The sequence below is a fragment of the Salmo salar genome, chromosome ssa18, assembly GCF_905237065.1.
Source record: "Salmo salar chromosome ssa18, Ssal_v3.1, whole genome shotgun sequence".
Classification (NCBI taxonomy): domain Eukaryota; kingdom Metazoa; phylum Chordata; class Actinopteri; order Salmoniformes; family Salmonidae; genus Salmo; species Salmo salar.
Window position 1 is genome coordinate 77,701,327 of NC_059459.1, and position 16,022 is coordinate 77,717,348.

General features: G+C 43.0%; 1 protein-coding gene across 2 annotated transcripts in view; it reads left to right on the forward strand.

Annotated features, from left to right (window-relative positions):
* The window catches only part of m1ap (meiosis 1 associated protein), a 65,519-nt gene extending 55,481 nt beyond the window's left edge, over positions 1-10,038 (forward strand). The window contains exon 13 of one of the 2 annotated variants that reach the window (XM_045701593.1): positions 9,395-10,038. In XM_045701593.1, coding sequence (XP_045557549.1) covers positions 9,395-9,577 — 183 coding nt within the window. In that variant the 3' untranslated portion in view covers positions 9,578-10,038. The remainder of the gene's footprint in view (positions 1-9,394) is intronic. The other variant, XM_045701594.1, reaches the window with a different exon arrangement.
* The last annotated feature ends 5,984 nt before the right edge of the window (positions 10,039-16,022 follow it).

Consider the following 16,022-nt stretch of genomic DNA (forward strand, 5'->3'; position numbering starts at 1 on the left):
GAGATGTACAAACTATGGCATAAGGGGACGACAAGTGGATAAGAGGCAATCCGTAATTTCGATTAAGACATTAATGAGCGAGCTAGGACGAACGTAGTCAATATAACTATTTGTTCAGCACTTTTGAAATGTACAGCAACAGAATTCAGAACATGGGCCGTTCTTACAGTGTTCTCCCTGTACACCAAGTCAGAACCGTAGGATAAATAAAGGGGGCATAGAAGCAGACAATGAAAGCTCTTACAATATTCGATGATTATATTTCTCAAAAACAGGTTATAGGCTACATGTGCACCACCAAATCAGAACAGTAGGTGAAATTAAGAGGTGAAAATAGACCAATTTATTAGGGTGAGGCACATGGGCTACTAACAGCTTACTACACAACATACACTTACTATAACTTCCTTAGCTACAGTATACATATCTCCCTGGCATATTACATCATTTATGCAGCAGCATACAAGACATTTTTGGGCTCACCTTGTTGTGCTGTGCTCACTTGAACAGGAAGGTGGCGCGGCGGTCCTTCGTGTGGCAAATTTTGTCATCAAACTTTGGCATCAAAACTTTGGCATTCTCTGGATTTATGGTGCTTTCAAGACAACTGGGAACTCAAAAAAAGTCAGTGATCTTCAGGTCGGCGCTCTAGAAAGAGGCCCGAGTTCCGAATTTACAATTCTGAGTTGGATGAAAGTTCAAAACCGATTTTCCCAGTCGTAGTTCGTTTTCCCCAGGTTCCCAGTTGTCTTGAACTCACTAAAGTCCGATTTTGCAGTTCCGAGTTAACAGTTGTTTTGAGCGCGGCACAAACCATGCTTCATTGATAGCATGGCCAATGTTGAGTGTTTATCATTTTAAACTAAGAAATGTCACGCCTGCTCCCACTTCCCTCGAGCGCCAGGATGCCCATCATTACGCACACCTGTCACCATCATTACGCGCTTCATTGGACTCACCTGGACTCCTTCACTTTGTTGATTGACCCTCTATATCTGTCTGTTCCTCAGTTGGTTCCCCGTGTCAGCATTATTGTCGTCATGGTGTTTCGTTCCCCCTGTCCAGACGCTGTTCTTGTTTTGTTATATGTCCGTTGTTTCATTAAATGTTCACTCCCTGTACTTGCTTCTCGTCTACAGCGTCTGTCTTTACAGGAAAGGAGACCCTTAATCTTAGATTTGGGACCACACAGTCACTCCACTGAATAGCAGGCTAATGATTGCTTTGCAAGGCTTGCAGTTAGCAGCTGATTCCTTCCAAACCACTCATTGTTGAATTTGCGATTTCCAACTTGTTGTGTAATGTTTATGGCTGATGAGCACCAATACGTTTTATCTAGAATTTATCTTAACTTCTTCTCTTCATATGACAAGGATTAAAAGGATTTGCCAGTAGATTGTTGACTTGATTCATGATGATGACTGCTAGCTAAGATTTTTAAAGTATGTTGTTGACATGACCAGTCCAATCAAAGCTACTGTAGATATAATGTGAATTGAGGTCATTTTATCTGTGGCCAATGACCTTGAGCCTTCTTGGATGGGCACTTCTAATGTAACTCTATGGCAGCACCCAAGGGGATAGAATTTTCTAGCTCTACCCTTAGACTTGGCGGTGACGTAGTTTCCCCATGAGTGACAGAACACTGAGCCAATCACGGCGCAACGCTCCGTATTTTCTGCTGCCTTGCCCCAACACCACAGAAAGCACTGAGCTGGGCTGAAACACCTGCATTTTGGAGCTGCCTTACTCAAGAAACTAAAAAGAGACCATGTTTATATGCGGCTTTATTAACTCAATGATATATATTTCTTTACATTGTTTGAAAATTGATATGTGACACGTATTAATGCCAAAATAACTTGCTAAAAATGTGGGGCTCAAAAACGGGCTGTGCCCCACCTGCCCTGAATGACGGGTCGCCACTGTCTCTCTGCTTTCAAATTGCCATCGATAAAATGCATTTGTGTTTGTTGTCCGGAGCTTATGCCTGCCCATACCATAACCCCACCGCCGCGATGGGGCGCTGTGTTCACAACGTTAATGTCCACGCCATACACTTGTTCTGCGGTTGTGAGGCCAGTTGGACGTACTGCCAAATTCTTTAAAACGACTTTGGAGGAGGCTTATGGTAAAGAAATGAACATTCAATTCTCTGGCAGCAGCTCTGGTGGACATTCCTGCAGTCAGCATGCTAATTGTACGCTTGCTCAAAACTTGAGACATCTTCGGCATTGTGATGTGAAACAAAACTGCACATTTTAGAGTGGCCTTTTATTGTCCTCAGCACAAGGTGCTATATTGTAATTACTTCACCACCATGGCCTATTTATTGCCTTACCTCCCTTATCCTACGTCATTTGCACATGCTGTATATAGATTTTCCTACTGTATTATTGATTGTATGTTTGTTTATTCCATGTGTAACTCTGTGTTGTTGTATGTGTCGAACTGCTTTGCTTTATCTTGGCCAGGTCGCAGTTGTAAATGAGAACTTGTTCTCAACTAGCCTACCTGGTTAAATAAAGGTGAAATCAAAAATATAGATTTTGTATTACGATATAAAATTATATAGATTTTGAATTATGATATAAAATGATATAGATTATATAGATTTTGTATTATGATATAAAATGATATAGATTATATAAATGTTGTATTATGTTATAGATTATATAAATGATATAGATGTTGTATTATGATATAGATTATATAAATGATATAGATTATGTAGATGTTGTATTATGATATAGATTATATAAATTATATAGATGATATAGATGTATTATGATATAAAATGATATGAAAGATAATTTTACTTCTGAAAGTATGCACTAGATGGCAGTATTTTACTTCTTGGCTTCAGAGCCATATTTATCAAAAGTTTCTCACACATGCGCACGCACACACGCACTCACTCACTCAAACATACAGTCACTCATACACACAGTCACACACACACACTCTGTCTCCAGGGTGATTTCATTGTGTTAGATGAGTGATTGAGCGAATCGAATCGCCCTGTCTCAATCTGGGTCAGAGAGACGAGAGAGAGCGGAACTGGAACTGTCACCCGGCCGTTACCGTGGAGACTTCTCTGTGTCTTCCAATGATGACCTCACAACTAATAGACTTCTTCTTTTTAGTCAATCCTTGGGTATTCTTTTAGCCTGAGTGCCAGTCTGTTGGTACTATGAACTCCTAGTCAGTCATTATCATGCCATACATGTCGCTATCAGCTATTACTACAGCCCATAGTATTTCCTGATCAGGTAATTTGGCTGTGTGTGTGTGTGTGTGTGTGTGTGTGTGTGTGTGTGTGTGTGTGTGTGTGTGTGTGTGTGTGTGTGTGTGTGTGTGTGTGTGTGTGTGTGTGTGTGTGTGTGTGTGTGTGTGTGTGTGTGTGTGTGTGTGTGTGTGTGTGCTTTAAGCTGATAAGGTCTCCTGCAATGCAAATAGATCATGTAATGTAACAGTGAAAATCTCCCTCCCCCTGACCTCTCTCAATTCAATTTAAGGGCTTTATTGGCATGGGAAACATATATTTACATTGCCAAAGTGAAATAGATAATTAACAAAAGTGAAATAAACAAGAAAAGGTTAACAGTAAATATTACTCACAAAAGTTCCAAAAGAATAAAGACATTTCAAATGTCAATTATGTCTATATACAGTGTTGTAACGATGTGCAAATAGTTAAAGTGCAAAAGGGAAAATAAATAAACATAAATATGGGTTGTATTTACAATGGTGTTTGTTCTTCAATTGTTGCCCTTTTCTTGTGGCAACAGGTCACAAATCTTGCTGTGATGGCACACTGTGGTATTTCACCAAATAGATATGGGAGTTAATCAAAATTGAAATAGTTTTCAAATTCTTTGTGGGTCTGTGTAATCTGAGGGAAATATGTGTCTCTAATATGGTCATACATTTGGCAGGAGGTTAGGAAGTGCAGCTCAGTTTCCAACTCATTTTGTGGGATGTGCGCACATAGCCTGTCGTTTCTTGACAGCCAGATCTGCCTCTCTCTCTCTCTCCTCCCCCTTAACTGTATCTCACCTCTCGTCTATTTCTGTCTTTCTCTCTGTCGCTTTCTCTTTCCACTCCCTAACTAAACTAGAGGTCGACCGATTATGATTTTTCAACACCGATACCGATTATTGGAGGGCCAAAAACCCGATACCGATTAATCGACCGATTTTGTTTTTGTAATAATGACAATTACAACAATACCGAATGAACACTTATTTTAACTTAATATAATACATCAATAAAATAAATTTAGCCTCAAATAAATAATGAAACATGTTCAATTTGGTTTAAATAATGCAAAAACAAAGTGTTAGAGAAGAAAGTAAAAGTGCAATATGTGCCATGTAAGAAAGCTAACGTTTAAGTTCCTTGCTCAGAACATGGGAACATATGAAAGCTGGTGGTTCCTTTTAACATGAGTCTTCAATATTCCCAGGTAAGAACTTTTAGGTTGAAGTTATTATAGGAATTATAGGACTATTTCTCTCTATACGATTTGTATTTCATATACCTTTGACTATTGGATGTTCTTATAGGGACTTTAGTATTGCCAGTGTAACAGTATAGCTTCCGTCCCTCTCCTTGCTCCTACCTGGGCTCGAACCAGGAACACATCGACAACAGCCACCCTCGAAGCAGCGTTACCCATGCAGAGCAAGGGGAACAACTACTCCAAGTCTCAGAGCGATTGACGTTTGAAACGCTATTAGCGCGCACCCACCTAACTAGCTAGCCATTTCACATCGGTTACACCAGCCTAATCTTGGGAGTTGATAGGCTTGAAGTCATAAACAGCGGAATGCTTGAAGCACAGCGAAGAGCTACTGGCAAAACGCACGAAAGTGCTGTTTGAATGGATGCTTACAAGCCTGCTGCTGCCTACCACCGCTCAGTCAGACTGCTCTATCAAATCATAATTATAACATAATAACACACAGAAATACGAGCCTTTGGTCATTAATATGGTCGAATCCGGAAACTATCATCTCGAAAACAAAACGTTTTTCCTTTCAGTGAAATACGGAACCGTTCCGTATTTTATCTAACGGGTGGCATCCCTAAGTCTAAATATTCCAGTTACATTGCACAACCTTCAATGTTATGTCATAATTACGTAAAATTCTGGCAAATTAGTTCGCAACGAGCCAGGCGGCCCAAACTGTTGCATATACCCTGACTCTGCGTGCAATGAACGCAAGAGAAATGACACAATTTCACCTGGTTAATATTGCCTGCTAACCTGGATTTCTTTTAGCTAAATATGCAGGTTTAAAAATATATACTTCTGTGTATTGATTTTAAGAAAGGCATTGATGTTTATGGTTAGGTACAGTCGTGCAACGATTGTGCTTTTTTCGCAAATGCGCTTTTGTTAAATCATCCCCCGTATGGCGAAGTCGGCTGTCTTTGTTAGGAAGAAATAGTCTTCACACAGTTTGCAACGAACCAGGCGGCCAAAACTGCTGCATATACCCTGACTCTGTTGCAAGAGAAGTGACACATTTTCCCTCGTTAAAATAAATTTATGTTAGCAGGCAATATTAACTAAATATGCAGGTTTAAAAATATATACTTGTGTATTGATTTTAAGAAAGGCATTGATGTTTATGGTTGGAGCAACGTGTACCTAAGCGATTATATGCAACGCAGGACAGGCTAGATAAACTAGTAATATCATCAACCATGTGTAGTTAACTAGTGGTAATGATTGATTCATTGATTGTTTTTTATAAGATAAGTTTAATGCTAGCTAGCAACTTACCTTGCCTTCTTACTGCATTTGCGTAACAGGCAGGCTCCTCGTGAAGTGCAATGTAAAGCAGGTGGTAAGAGCGTTGGACTAGTTAACCATAAGGTTGCAAGATTGAATCCCTGAGCTGACAAGGTAAAAATCTGTCGTTCTGCCCCTGAACAAGGCAGTTAACCCACCATTCCTAGGCCGTCATTGAAAATAAGAATGTGTTCTTAACTGACTTGCCTAGTTAAATAAAGGTAATAAAACAAAGAATCGGCCAAATCGGCGTCCCAAAATACAGATTTCCGATTGTTATGAAAACAGGAAATCGGCCCTAATTAATCGGCCATTCCGATTAATCGGTCGACCTCTAAACTAAACGCTTTGTAATGTGAATACACAGTGGCTTTGTCTTTGTCCCTTCATCTCCCTCTCTCTGGCTTTATTGGCATGGGAAACACATGTTAACATTGCCAAAGCAAGTGAACTAAACTCAGCAAAAAAATAAACGTCCTCACTATCAACTGCATTTATTTTCAGCAAACTTAAAACCTGTTATGGATAGGGGGCAGTATTTTCACGGCCGGATAAAAAACTTACCCGATTTAATCTGATTATTACTCCTGCCCAGAAACTAGAATATGCATATAATTATTAGATTTGGATAGAAAACACTCCAAAGTTTCTAAAACTGTTTGAATGGTGTCTGTGAGTATAACAGAACTCATTTGGCAGGCCAAAACCTGAGAAGATTCTGTACAGGAAGTACCCTGTCTGACCATTTCTTGGCATTCTTGATCATCTCTATCCAAAACAAGGGATCTCTGCTGTTACGTGACACTTCCTACGGCTCCCATAGGCTCTCAGAAGGCGGCAAAAAGCTGAATGGTGGCTTTGCAGGCCCTGGCTGAAAAACATTAGCGCATTTTGATAGTGGTCGATCAGAGAACAGAGACTGGAGGCGCGTGCACGAGGCGACTCCATGTTTTTAATTCTTTCGTCTTTGAACGAAAACAACGACTCCCGGTCGGAATATTATCGCTTTTTTACGAGAAAAATAGCATAAAAATTGATTTTAAACAGCGGTTGACATGCTTCGAAGTACGGTAATGGAATATTTAGAATTTCTTTGTCACGAAATGCGTCGGGCGCGTAACCCTTCGTCACCCTTGGATAGTGTCTTGAACACACAAACAAAACGCCGCTATTTGGATATAACTATGGATTATTTTGAACCAAACCAACATTTGTTATTGAAATAGAAGTCCTGGAAGTGCATTCTGACGAAGAACAGGAAAGGTAATCAAACTTTTCTAATAGTAAATCGGAGTTTGGTGAGGGTCAAACTTGGTGGGTGTCAAAATAGCTAGCCTGTGATGGCGTGCTATCTACTCAGAATATTGCAAAATGTGCTTTCACCGAAAAGCTATTTTAAAATCGGACATAGCGAGTGCATAAAGGAGTTCTGTATCTATAATTCTTAAAATAATTGTTATGTTTTTTGTGAACATTTATCGTGAGTAATTTAGTAAATTCACCGGAAGTGTTCGGTGGGAATGCTAGTTCTGAACGTCACATGCTAATGTAAAAAGCTGGTTTTTGATATAAATATGAACTTGATTGAACAAAACATGCATGTATTGTATAACATAATGTCCTAGGCGTGTCATCAGATGAAGATCATCAAAGGTTAGTGCTGCATTTAGCTGTGGTTTTGTTTTTTGTGACATTATATGCTATCTTGAAAAATGGGTGTCTGATTATTTCTGGCTGGGTACTCTGCTGACATAATCTAATGTTTTGCTTTCGCTGTAAAGCCTTTTTGAAATCGGACAGTGTGGTTAGATAAAGGAGAGTCTTGTCTTTAAAATGGTGTAAAATAGTCATATGTTTGAAAAATGGAAGTTTGGGGATTTTTGAGGAATTTGTAATTCGCGCCACGCCTATCATTGGATATTGGAGCAGGTGTTCCGCTAGCGGAACGTCTAGATGTAAGAGGTTATGAACATAATGTATGAACATAATAAGATTCAACAACTGAGACATAAACTGAACAAGTTCCACAGACATGTGACTAACAGAAATGGAATAATGTGTCTCTGAACAAAGGGGGGGTCAAAATCAAAAGTAATAGTCAGTATCTGGTGTGGCCACCAGCTGCATTAAGTACTGCTGTGCATCTTCTCCTCATGGACTGCACCAGATTTGCCAGTTCTTGCTGTGAGATGTTACCCCACTCTTCCACCAAGGCACCTGCAAGTTCCCGGACATTTCTGGGGGGAGTGGCCCTAGCCCTCACCCTCCGATCCAACAGGTCCCAGGCGTGCTCAATGGGATTGAGATCCGGGCTCTTCGCTGGCGATGGCAGAACACTGACATTCCTGTCTTGCAGGAAATCACGCAGAGAACGAGCAGTATGGCTGGTGGCATTGTCATGCTGGAGGGTCATGTCAGGATGAGCCTGCAGGAAGGGTACCACATGAGGGAGGAGGATGTCTTCCCTGTAACGCACAGCGTTGAGATTGCCTGCAATGACAACAAGCTCAGTCCGATGATGCTGTGACACACCACCCCAGACCATGACGGACCCTCCACCTCGATCCCGCTCCAGTGTACAGGCCTCGGTGTAACACTCATTCCTTCGACGATAAACGCGAATCCGACCATCACCCCTGGTGAGACAAAACCGCGACTCGTCAGTGAAGAGCACTTTTTGCCAGTCTTGTCTGGTCCAGCGACGATGGGTGTGCGCCCATAGGCAACGTTGTTGCCGGTGATGTCTGGTGAGGACCTGCCTTACAACAGGCCTACAAGCCCTCAGTCCAGCCTCTCTCAGCCTATTGCGGACAGTCTGAGCACTGATGGAGGAATTGTGCGTTCCTGGTGTAACTCGGGCAGTTGTTGTTGCCATCCTGTACCTGTCCCGCAGGTGTGATGTTCGGATGTACCGATCCTGTGCAGGTGTTGTTACACGTGGTCTGCCACTGCGAAGACGATCAGCTGTCCGTCCTGTCTCCCTGTAGCGCTGTCTTAGGTGTCTCACAGTACGGACATTGCAATTTATTGCCCTGGCCACATCTGCTGTCCTCATGCCTCCTTGTAGCATGCCTAAGGCACGTTCACGCAGATGAGCATCTTTCTATTTGTTTCTTTCAGAGTCAGTAGAAAGGCCTCTTTAGTGTCCTAAGTTTTCATAACTGTGACCTTAATTGCCTACCGTCTGTAAGTTGTTAGTGTCTTAACGACCGTTCCACAGGTGCATGTTCATTAATTGTTTATGGTTCATTGAACAAGCATGAGACACATTGTTTAAACCCTTTACAATGAAGATCTGTGAAGTTACTTGGATTTTTACAAATTATCTTTGAAAGACATGGTCCTGAAAAAGGGATGTTTCTTTTTTTGCTAAGTTTAGATAATATACAAAAGTGAAATAAACAATAAAAATGCACATCCAAAGAATAAAGACATTACAAATGTCATATTATGTGCAAATAGTTAAGGTGCAAAAGGGAAAATAAATAAACATAAGTATGGGTTGTGTTTACAACGGTATTTGTTCTCTCTCCCACACAATACACAGGAACTTACTCCTCCCTCTCTATCTCCTCCCTCCATCCCCCTCAGCAGCAGCAGCAGGGTCGTCAGTTCCAGGGGGGTAACAGTAGAGTCAAGGCCACCGTGGCGCCCCTCCCCTCGGCCCCTCCTCCCTCTAAGATGTCTCGCCCAACCCTCACCATGACCCCGGACCCCCGGGCCACCGCCACACCCCTCTGTTCCCACGACGACGATCTACTGATGATGCTGTGAGACTATTTTTGCACCTCGCTCCAGAGTGAAGTTTCCCCTGGGCACTGATATATTCAATTTGTTATTTTTTACTTCACTTTTTATTTATTCACGGGATCCCAATTGAGACCAGGGTCTCATTTACAATGGAGCCCTGAGAACAAACACCTCAAAAGATGATAGTTCAATGAATCAATAAAACAGCAAAAAATAACACACCACAGCTCAACAACACTAATAACAGCTCAACATCACTAATAACAGCTCAACAACACTAATAACAGCTCAACATCACTAATAACAGCTCAACAACACTAATAACCCTCCACAGCTCAACAACACTAATAACAGCTCAACAACACTAATAACAGCTCAACAACACTAATAACAGCTCAACAACACTAATAACCCACCACAACCAATTACAACACTAATAACCCACCACAACATTAATAACCCACCATAACCAGCCACAACACTAATAACACCACCACAACACTAATAACACACCACAACACTAATAACCCACAACACTAATAATCCACCACAACACTAATAACCCACCACAACCAACCACAACACTAATAATCCACCACAACCAACCACAACACTAATAATCCACCACAACACTAATAACCCACCACAACACTAATAACCCACCACAACCAACCACAACACTAATAACCCACAACACTAATAACCCACCACAACATGAATGACCCACCACAGCTCACCACCACACTAATAATCCACCACAACACCAATAACCCACCACAACCAACCACAACACTAATAATCCACCACAACACTAATAATCCACCACAACACTAATAACCCACAACACTAATAATCCACCACAACACTAATAACCCACAACACTAATAATCCACCACAACACTAATAACCCACCACAACCAACCACAACACTAATAATCCACCACAACCAACCACCACACTAATCACCACAACACTAATAACCCACCACAACCAACCACAACACTAATAACCCACAACACTAATAATCCACCACAACACTAATAACCCACAACACTAATAATCCACCACAACACTAATAATCCACCACAACACGAATAATCCACCACAACACTAATAACCCACAACACTAATAATCCACCACAACACTAATAACCCACAACACTAATAATCCACCACAACACTAATAACCCACAACACTAATAATCCACCACAACACTAATAACCCACAACACTAATAATCCACCACAACACTAATAACCCACCACAACCAACCACAACATTAATAATCCACCACAACCAACCACAACACTAATAACCCACCACAACATGAATAACCCACCACAGCACTAATAACCCACCACAGCTCACCACAGCACTAATAACCCACCACAACCAACCACCACACTAATAACCCACCACAACCAACCACAACATTAATAATCCACCACAACCAACCACAACACTAATAACCCACAACACTAATAACCCACCACAACACTAATAACCCACCACAACACGGTTAACCCACCACTATCAACCAAAGCACTTCAGTGAATTCATCCCTCTTTACCGTTCTAAACTGACCATCTACTAACGATCCTGTGAGACTGTTATTCCACCTCGCTCCAGGGTGAAGTTTCCCCTAGACACAGACCGATGTTGTGAGACTGTTATTCCACCTCGCTCCAGGGTGAAGTTTCCCCCTAGACACAGACCGATGTTGTGAGACTGTTATTCCACCTCGCTCCAGGGTGAAGTTTCCCCCTAGACACAGACCGATGCTGTGAGACTGTTATTCCACCTCGCTCCAGGGTGAAGTTTCCCCTAGACACAGACCGATGCTGTGAGACTGTTATTCCACCTCGCTCCAGGGTGAAGTTTCCCCCTAGACACAGACCGATGCTGTGAGACTGTTATTCCACCTCGCTCCAGGGTGAAGTTTCCCCCTAGACACAGACCGATGAACATCTACTGACGATGCTGTGAGAGACTGAACTCAACCAATAAGCTCAACATGCAAGTAGGCCCCCCAATGTTATACTCAAGCTACTTTAACATACGACTTAAGCAAGTTTCCCCTAGGTACAGATCTAGGATCATCTTTCGCCTGCCCCAATCCTAACCATAACCATTAGTGGGGAAAATGTAACATTGACCCAAGATCAGCATCTAGGGGCAACTTCACCCTACTCCCTCGAGCTCCAAGCAACTTCTACTTACCTCTTATGGAAGAGACATGGCAAACACGCAAGTAGACTCACGAATGCTATACTCGAGGAACAAGTCATTTCAACCCTTACCCTGAGGGACTGCAATTCTAGGCCACATCCAAAGTTTGCAAACAAGATGGACAAGCTTCCAACTGTTCATATGGTAAAGTCATTCGTACAGTGAGTCAGTGAGGCCTCAAAAGAAGCTCAGTCAGCATTAAAAAGAGGAACACAGTAAAACAAACTGCAACCACACACACACACACTCTTCCTACAGTAACCCTGCAACCACACACACACTTCCTACAGTAACCCTGCAACCACACACACACTTCCTACAGTAACCCTGCAACCACACACACACACACACACTCTTCCTACAGTAACCCTGCAACCACACACACACACACACACACACTTCCTACAGTAACCCTGCAACCACACACACACACACACACACACACACTTCCTACAGTAACCCTGCAACCACACACACACACACACACTTCCTACAGTAACCCTGCAACCACACACACACACACACACACACACACACACACACACTTCCTACAGTAACCCTGCAACCACACACACACACACACACACACACACACACACACACTTCCTACAGTAACCCTGCAACCACACACACACACACACTTCCTACAGTAACCCTGCAACACACACACACACACACACACACACACACACACACACACACACACTTCCTACAGTAACCCTGCAACCACACACGCACACACACACTCTTCCTACAGTAACCCTGCAACCACACACACACACACACACTTCCTACAGTAACCCTGCAACCACACACACACACTCTCCCTACAGTAACCCTGCAACCACACACACACACACACACACTCTTCCTACAGTAACCCTGCAACCACACACACACACACTCTTCCTACAGTAACCCTGCAACCACACACACACACACACACTTCCTACAGTAACCCTGCAACCACACACACACACACACACACACACACACACACACACACACACACACACACTCTTCCTACAGTAACCCTGCAACCACACACACACACACACACTTCCCACAGTAACCCTGCAACCACACACACACACACTCTTCCTACAGTAACCCTGCAACCACACACACACACACTTCCCACAGTAACCCTGCAACCACACGCACACACACTTCCTACAGTAACCCTGCAACCACACACACACACACACTCTTCCTACAGTAACCCGGCAACCACACACACACACACACACACACACACACACACACACACACACACTCTTCCTACAGTAACCCTGCAACCACACACACACACACACTTCCTACAGTAACCCTGCAACCACACACACACACACACACACACACACACACTCTTCCTACAGTAACCCTGCAACCACACACACACACACACACACACACACACACACACTTCCTACAGTAACCTTGCAACCACACACACACACACACACACACTTCCTACAGTAACCCTGCAACCACACACACACACACACTCTTCCTACAGTAACCCTGCAACCACACACACACACACACACACACACACACACTTCCTACAGTAACCCTGCAACCACACACACACACACACACACACTTCCTACAGTAACCCTGCAACCACACACACACACACACACACTTCCTACAGTAACCCTGCAACCACACACACACACACACACACACTCTTCCTACAGTAACCCTGCAACCACACACACACACACACACTCTTCCTACAGTAACCCTGCAACCACACACACACACACACACTCTTCCAACAGTATGGTTAGAGCTATAGTTGTTTCATGGATTTAACACCCCTATTAAAAACCTTCTCACAATACTTAATTAGTTAGATTTCGTTTCCCTCGCTGCCGTGTCCAGAGTGCTGAGGCGGCGTAAAAAGCAACCAATTAAAGACCAGGGGGAAAAAAATAAAGACTGATTTAAACAGTTTCGATGTGTAAACGCAGGCATTGTCTGTTTAGACACACACACACACACACACACACACACACCCTTCCCACTCAGTCCTACCCCAGTAGTCAAACGCCTGCTGTGTACCGCTGAGAAATATAAGAAACAGAGGGGGTCTCTCTCTCTTCAGTCTCAGAAGGGCTGCTTTCCAAAGGGCACCCTATTCTCTGCTTAGTGTACTACATCTGACCAGAGCCCTATGTGCCAGCCCTGTCAGTCCTAGTCACAAGTACTGCACTATATAGGGAATAGGGTGCGGTTTGAGATGCAGCCAAGGGCTGTAATCTAGGGGTAAAGGAAGCTGGATCAGGGGGGTGACGGAGGGGGTAAAGGAAGCTGGATCGGGGTGGGGGGGGAGGGATGGAGGGGGTAATGGGGGAACAGGTCAGAGCGGGGTTGAGGCTAGAACTGAGGTTGTGTGACGATGTCATTCAATAATATGCCCATTCAAGGAGTTCGGTCACACACTCATAATTACACACAGTCACATACACACACACTTGAGTGGTTAAACAGGCTCCCGCCATTCCGCCCACCCACTGAACTCTACAACCCTGAAGAGCATGACACTGTGGCATCACGGCGTCGTGATGTCACACAAGACTTGGAACAAGACTTGAAACTGTCAGCCAATCGTTAAACAGGCTCCCGCCATTCCACCCACTCACAGTGTCCGGGTGATGTCATGGCATTGTGATGTCACACAAGACAGCCAATCGTTTAAAAGGCTCCCACCATTCCACCCACTCACAGTGTCCGGGTGAGGTCATGGCATTGTGACGTCACAGAACAGAATCCCTCCACCCACTGAGAGATGAATTTCAGTCACTGACCAAGTTCAGGTGTTTTTTTGTGTTCTTGCCTGACTTGTATATTTTATTGTTTGTCTTTGTCAGAAAAAAAAAACTTGTGACATCACAGAGCTTTGGTTTGGAAATGTGTCTCTCATTTCAACTACTCTCTGATATAAACCACAACTCCCCATATTGAAACTTTGATAGAAGTTCTGTTTGACTGGCTGTGAATGTAGTTGAATGTAATCAGTGTTGTTTTTTAAATGTTCACAAAATATTCATGTTGTGTTGTGGTCCTCTGTTGTGTTAGTTGGCACTTAACCGTCATTTGCTCCATGGGGCGCCGTACTACTATGGCTGACCCTGTAAAGCAACACATTTCACTGAACCTATTCAGTGTACTGTATGTGATAATACTTTAACTGTACAGATCAAAATATATTAAAATAAAACAAGTTCCTGCATGTCGCGTTTCTATTTTTGTTCAGTATATATCCTGTGGAATCTGCTAGTTTCAGTTGTAATCAGCAGTTAGGTCACACCCTGACCATAGAGAGCCTTTCTATTTCTCTATTTGGTTAGATCAGGGTGTGATTTGGGTGGGCAATATAGTGTTCTTATTTCTTTGTTTGGCCGGGTATGGTCCCCAATCAGAGGCAGCTGTCTATCGTTGTCTCTGATTGGGGATCATACTTAGGCAGCCCTTTTCCCACCTGTGATTGTGGGATCTTGTATTTTGGTTAGTTGCCTGTGAGCACGCCATTTGCTTCACGTTTCGTTTGTGCGTTATTGTTTTGTTTGGTGAGTTTCAATTTATTAAACTATGTGGAACTCTACGCACGATGCGCCTTGGTCTCCTTCTCTACACACAAACGTGACAAGTTATCACTGGTTAGAAGTCCCTGTAGCCAAATAGTGACACACCCAAAACATACGCATCACACACACAAACTAAAACACAAGGGGGAAGATCTCAGTTGCATACTTCTCCCGTCATCTCTCCTCATCTCCTTCTCAAAACCAACTGTATGAGAAAGCCAGAGGTCCCTCACCTTCTCCTCCAATGTGTTTTGAGAAGGACACGGGTTAATGTTAGTTCAGAGGACTGGTGTGCCCTTCATACTGGACTTCGTCTTTTCACAACCGTTTCAGTTTCAGTTGTGTGTGTATGTGAGTCAGAGAGAGGACAATCGAAGGAAAAAGCTGAGCAGGGGGCATATTTTTTCTGCTGCGGTGCGGAGTTAGAGGAGAGGACAAGGAAATGAAACGCAGTGACACAGGAAGTCAACGTGATGCTACTACCCTGAGTCAACCACAGAGATAGAAGTAGTTTAACAATGTACCGAATTACAAAATCTATGAATATACTTCTGGGAGGGGGATGTCAAGCTAAGTTTAACAGAAATCTACACAGGCGAGGAAGTCAAAGTAAATCTTCCAATAAAGAGAGATGAAGGAAAATA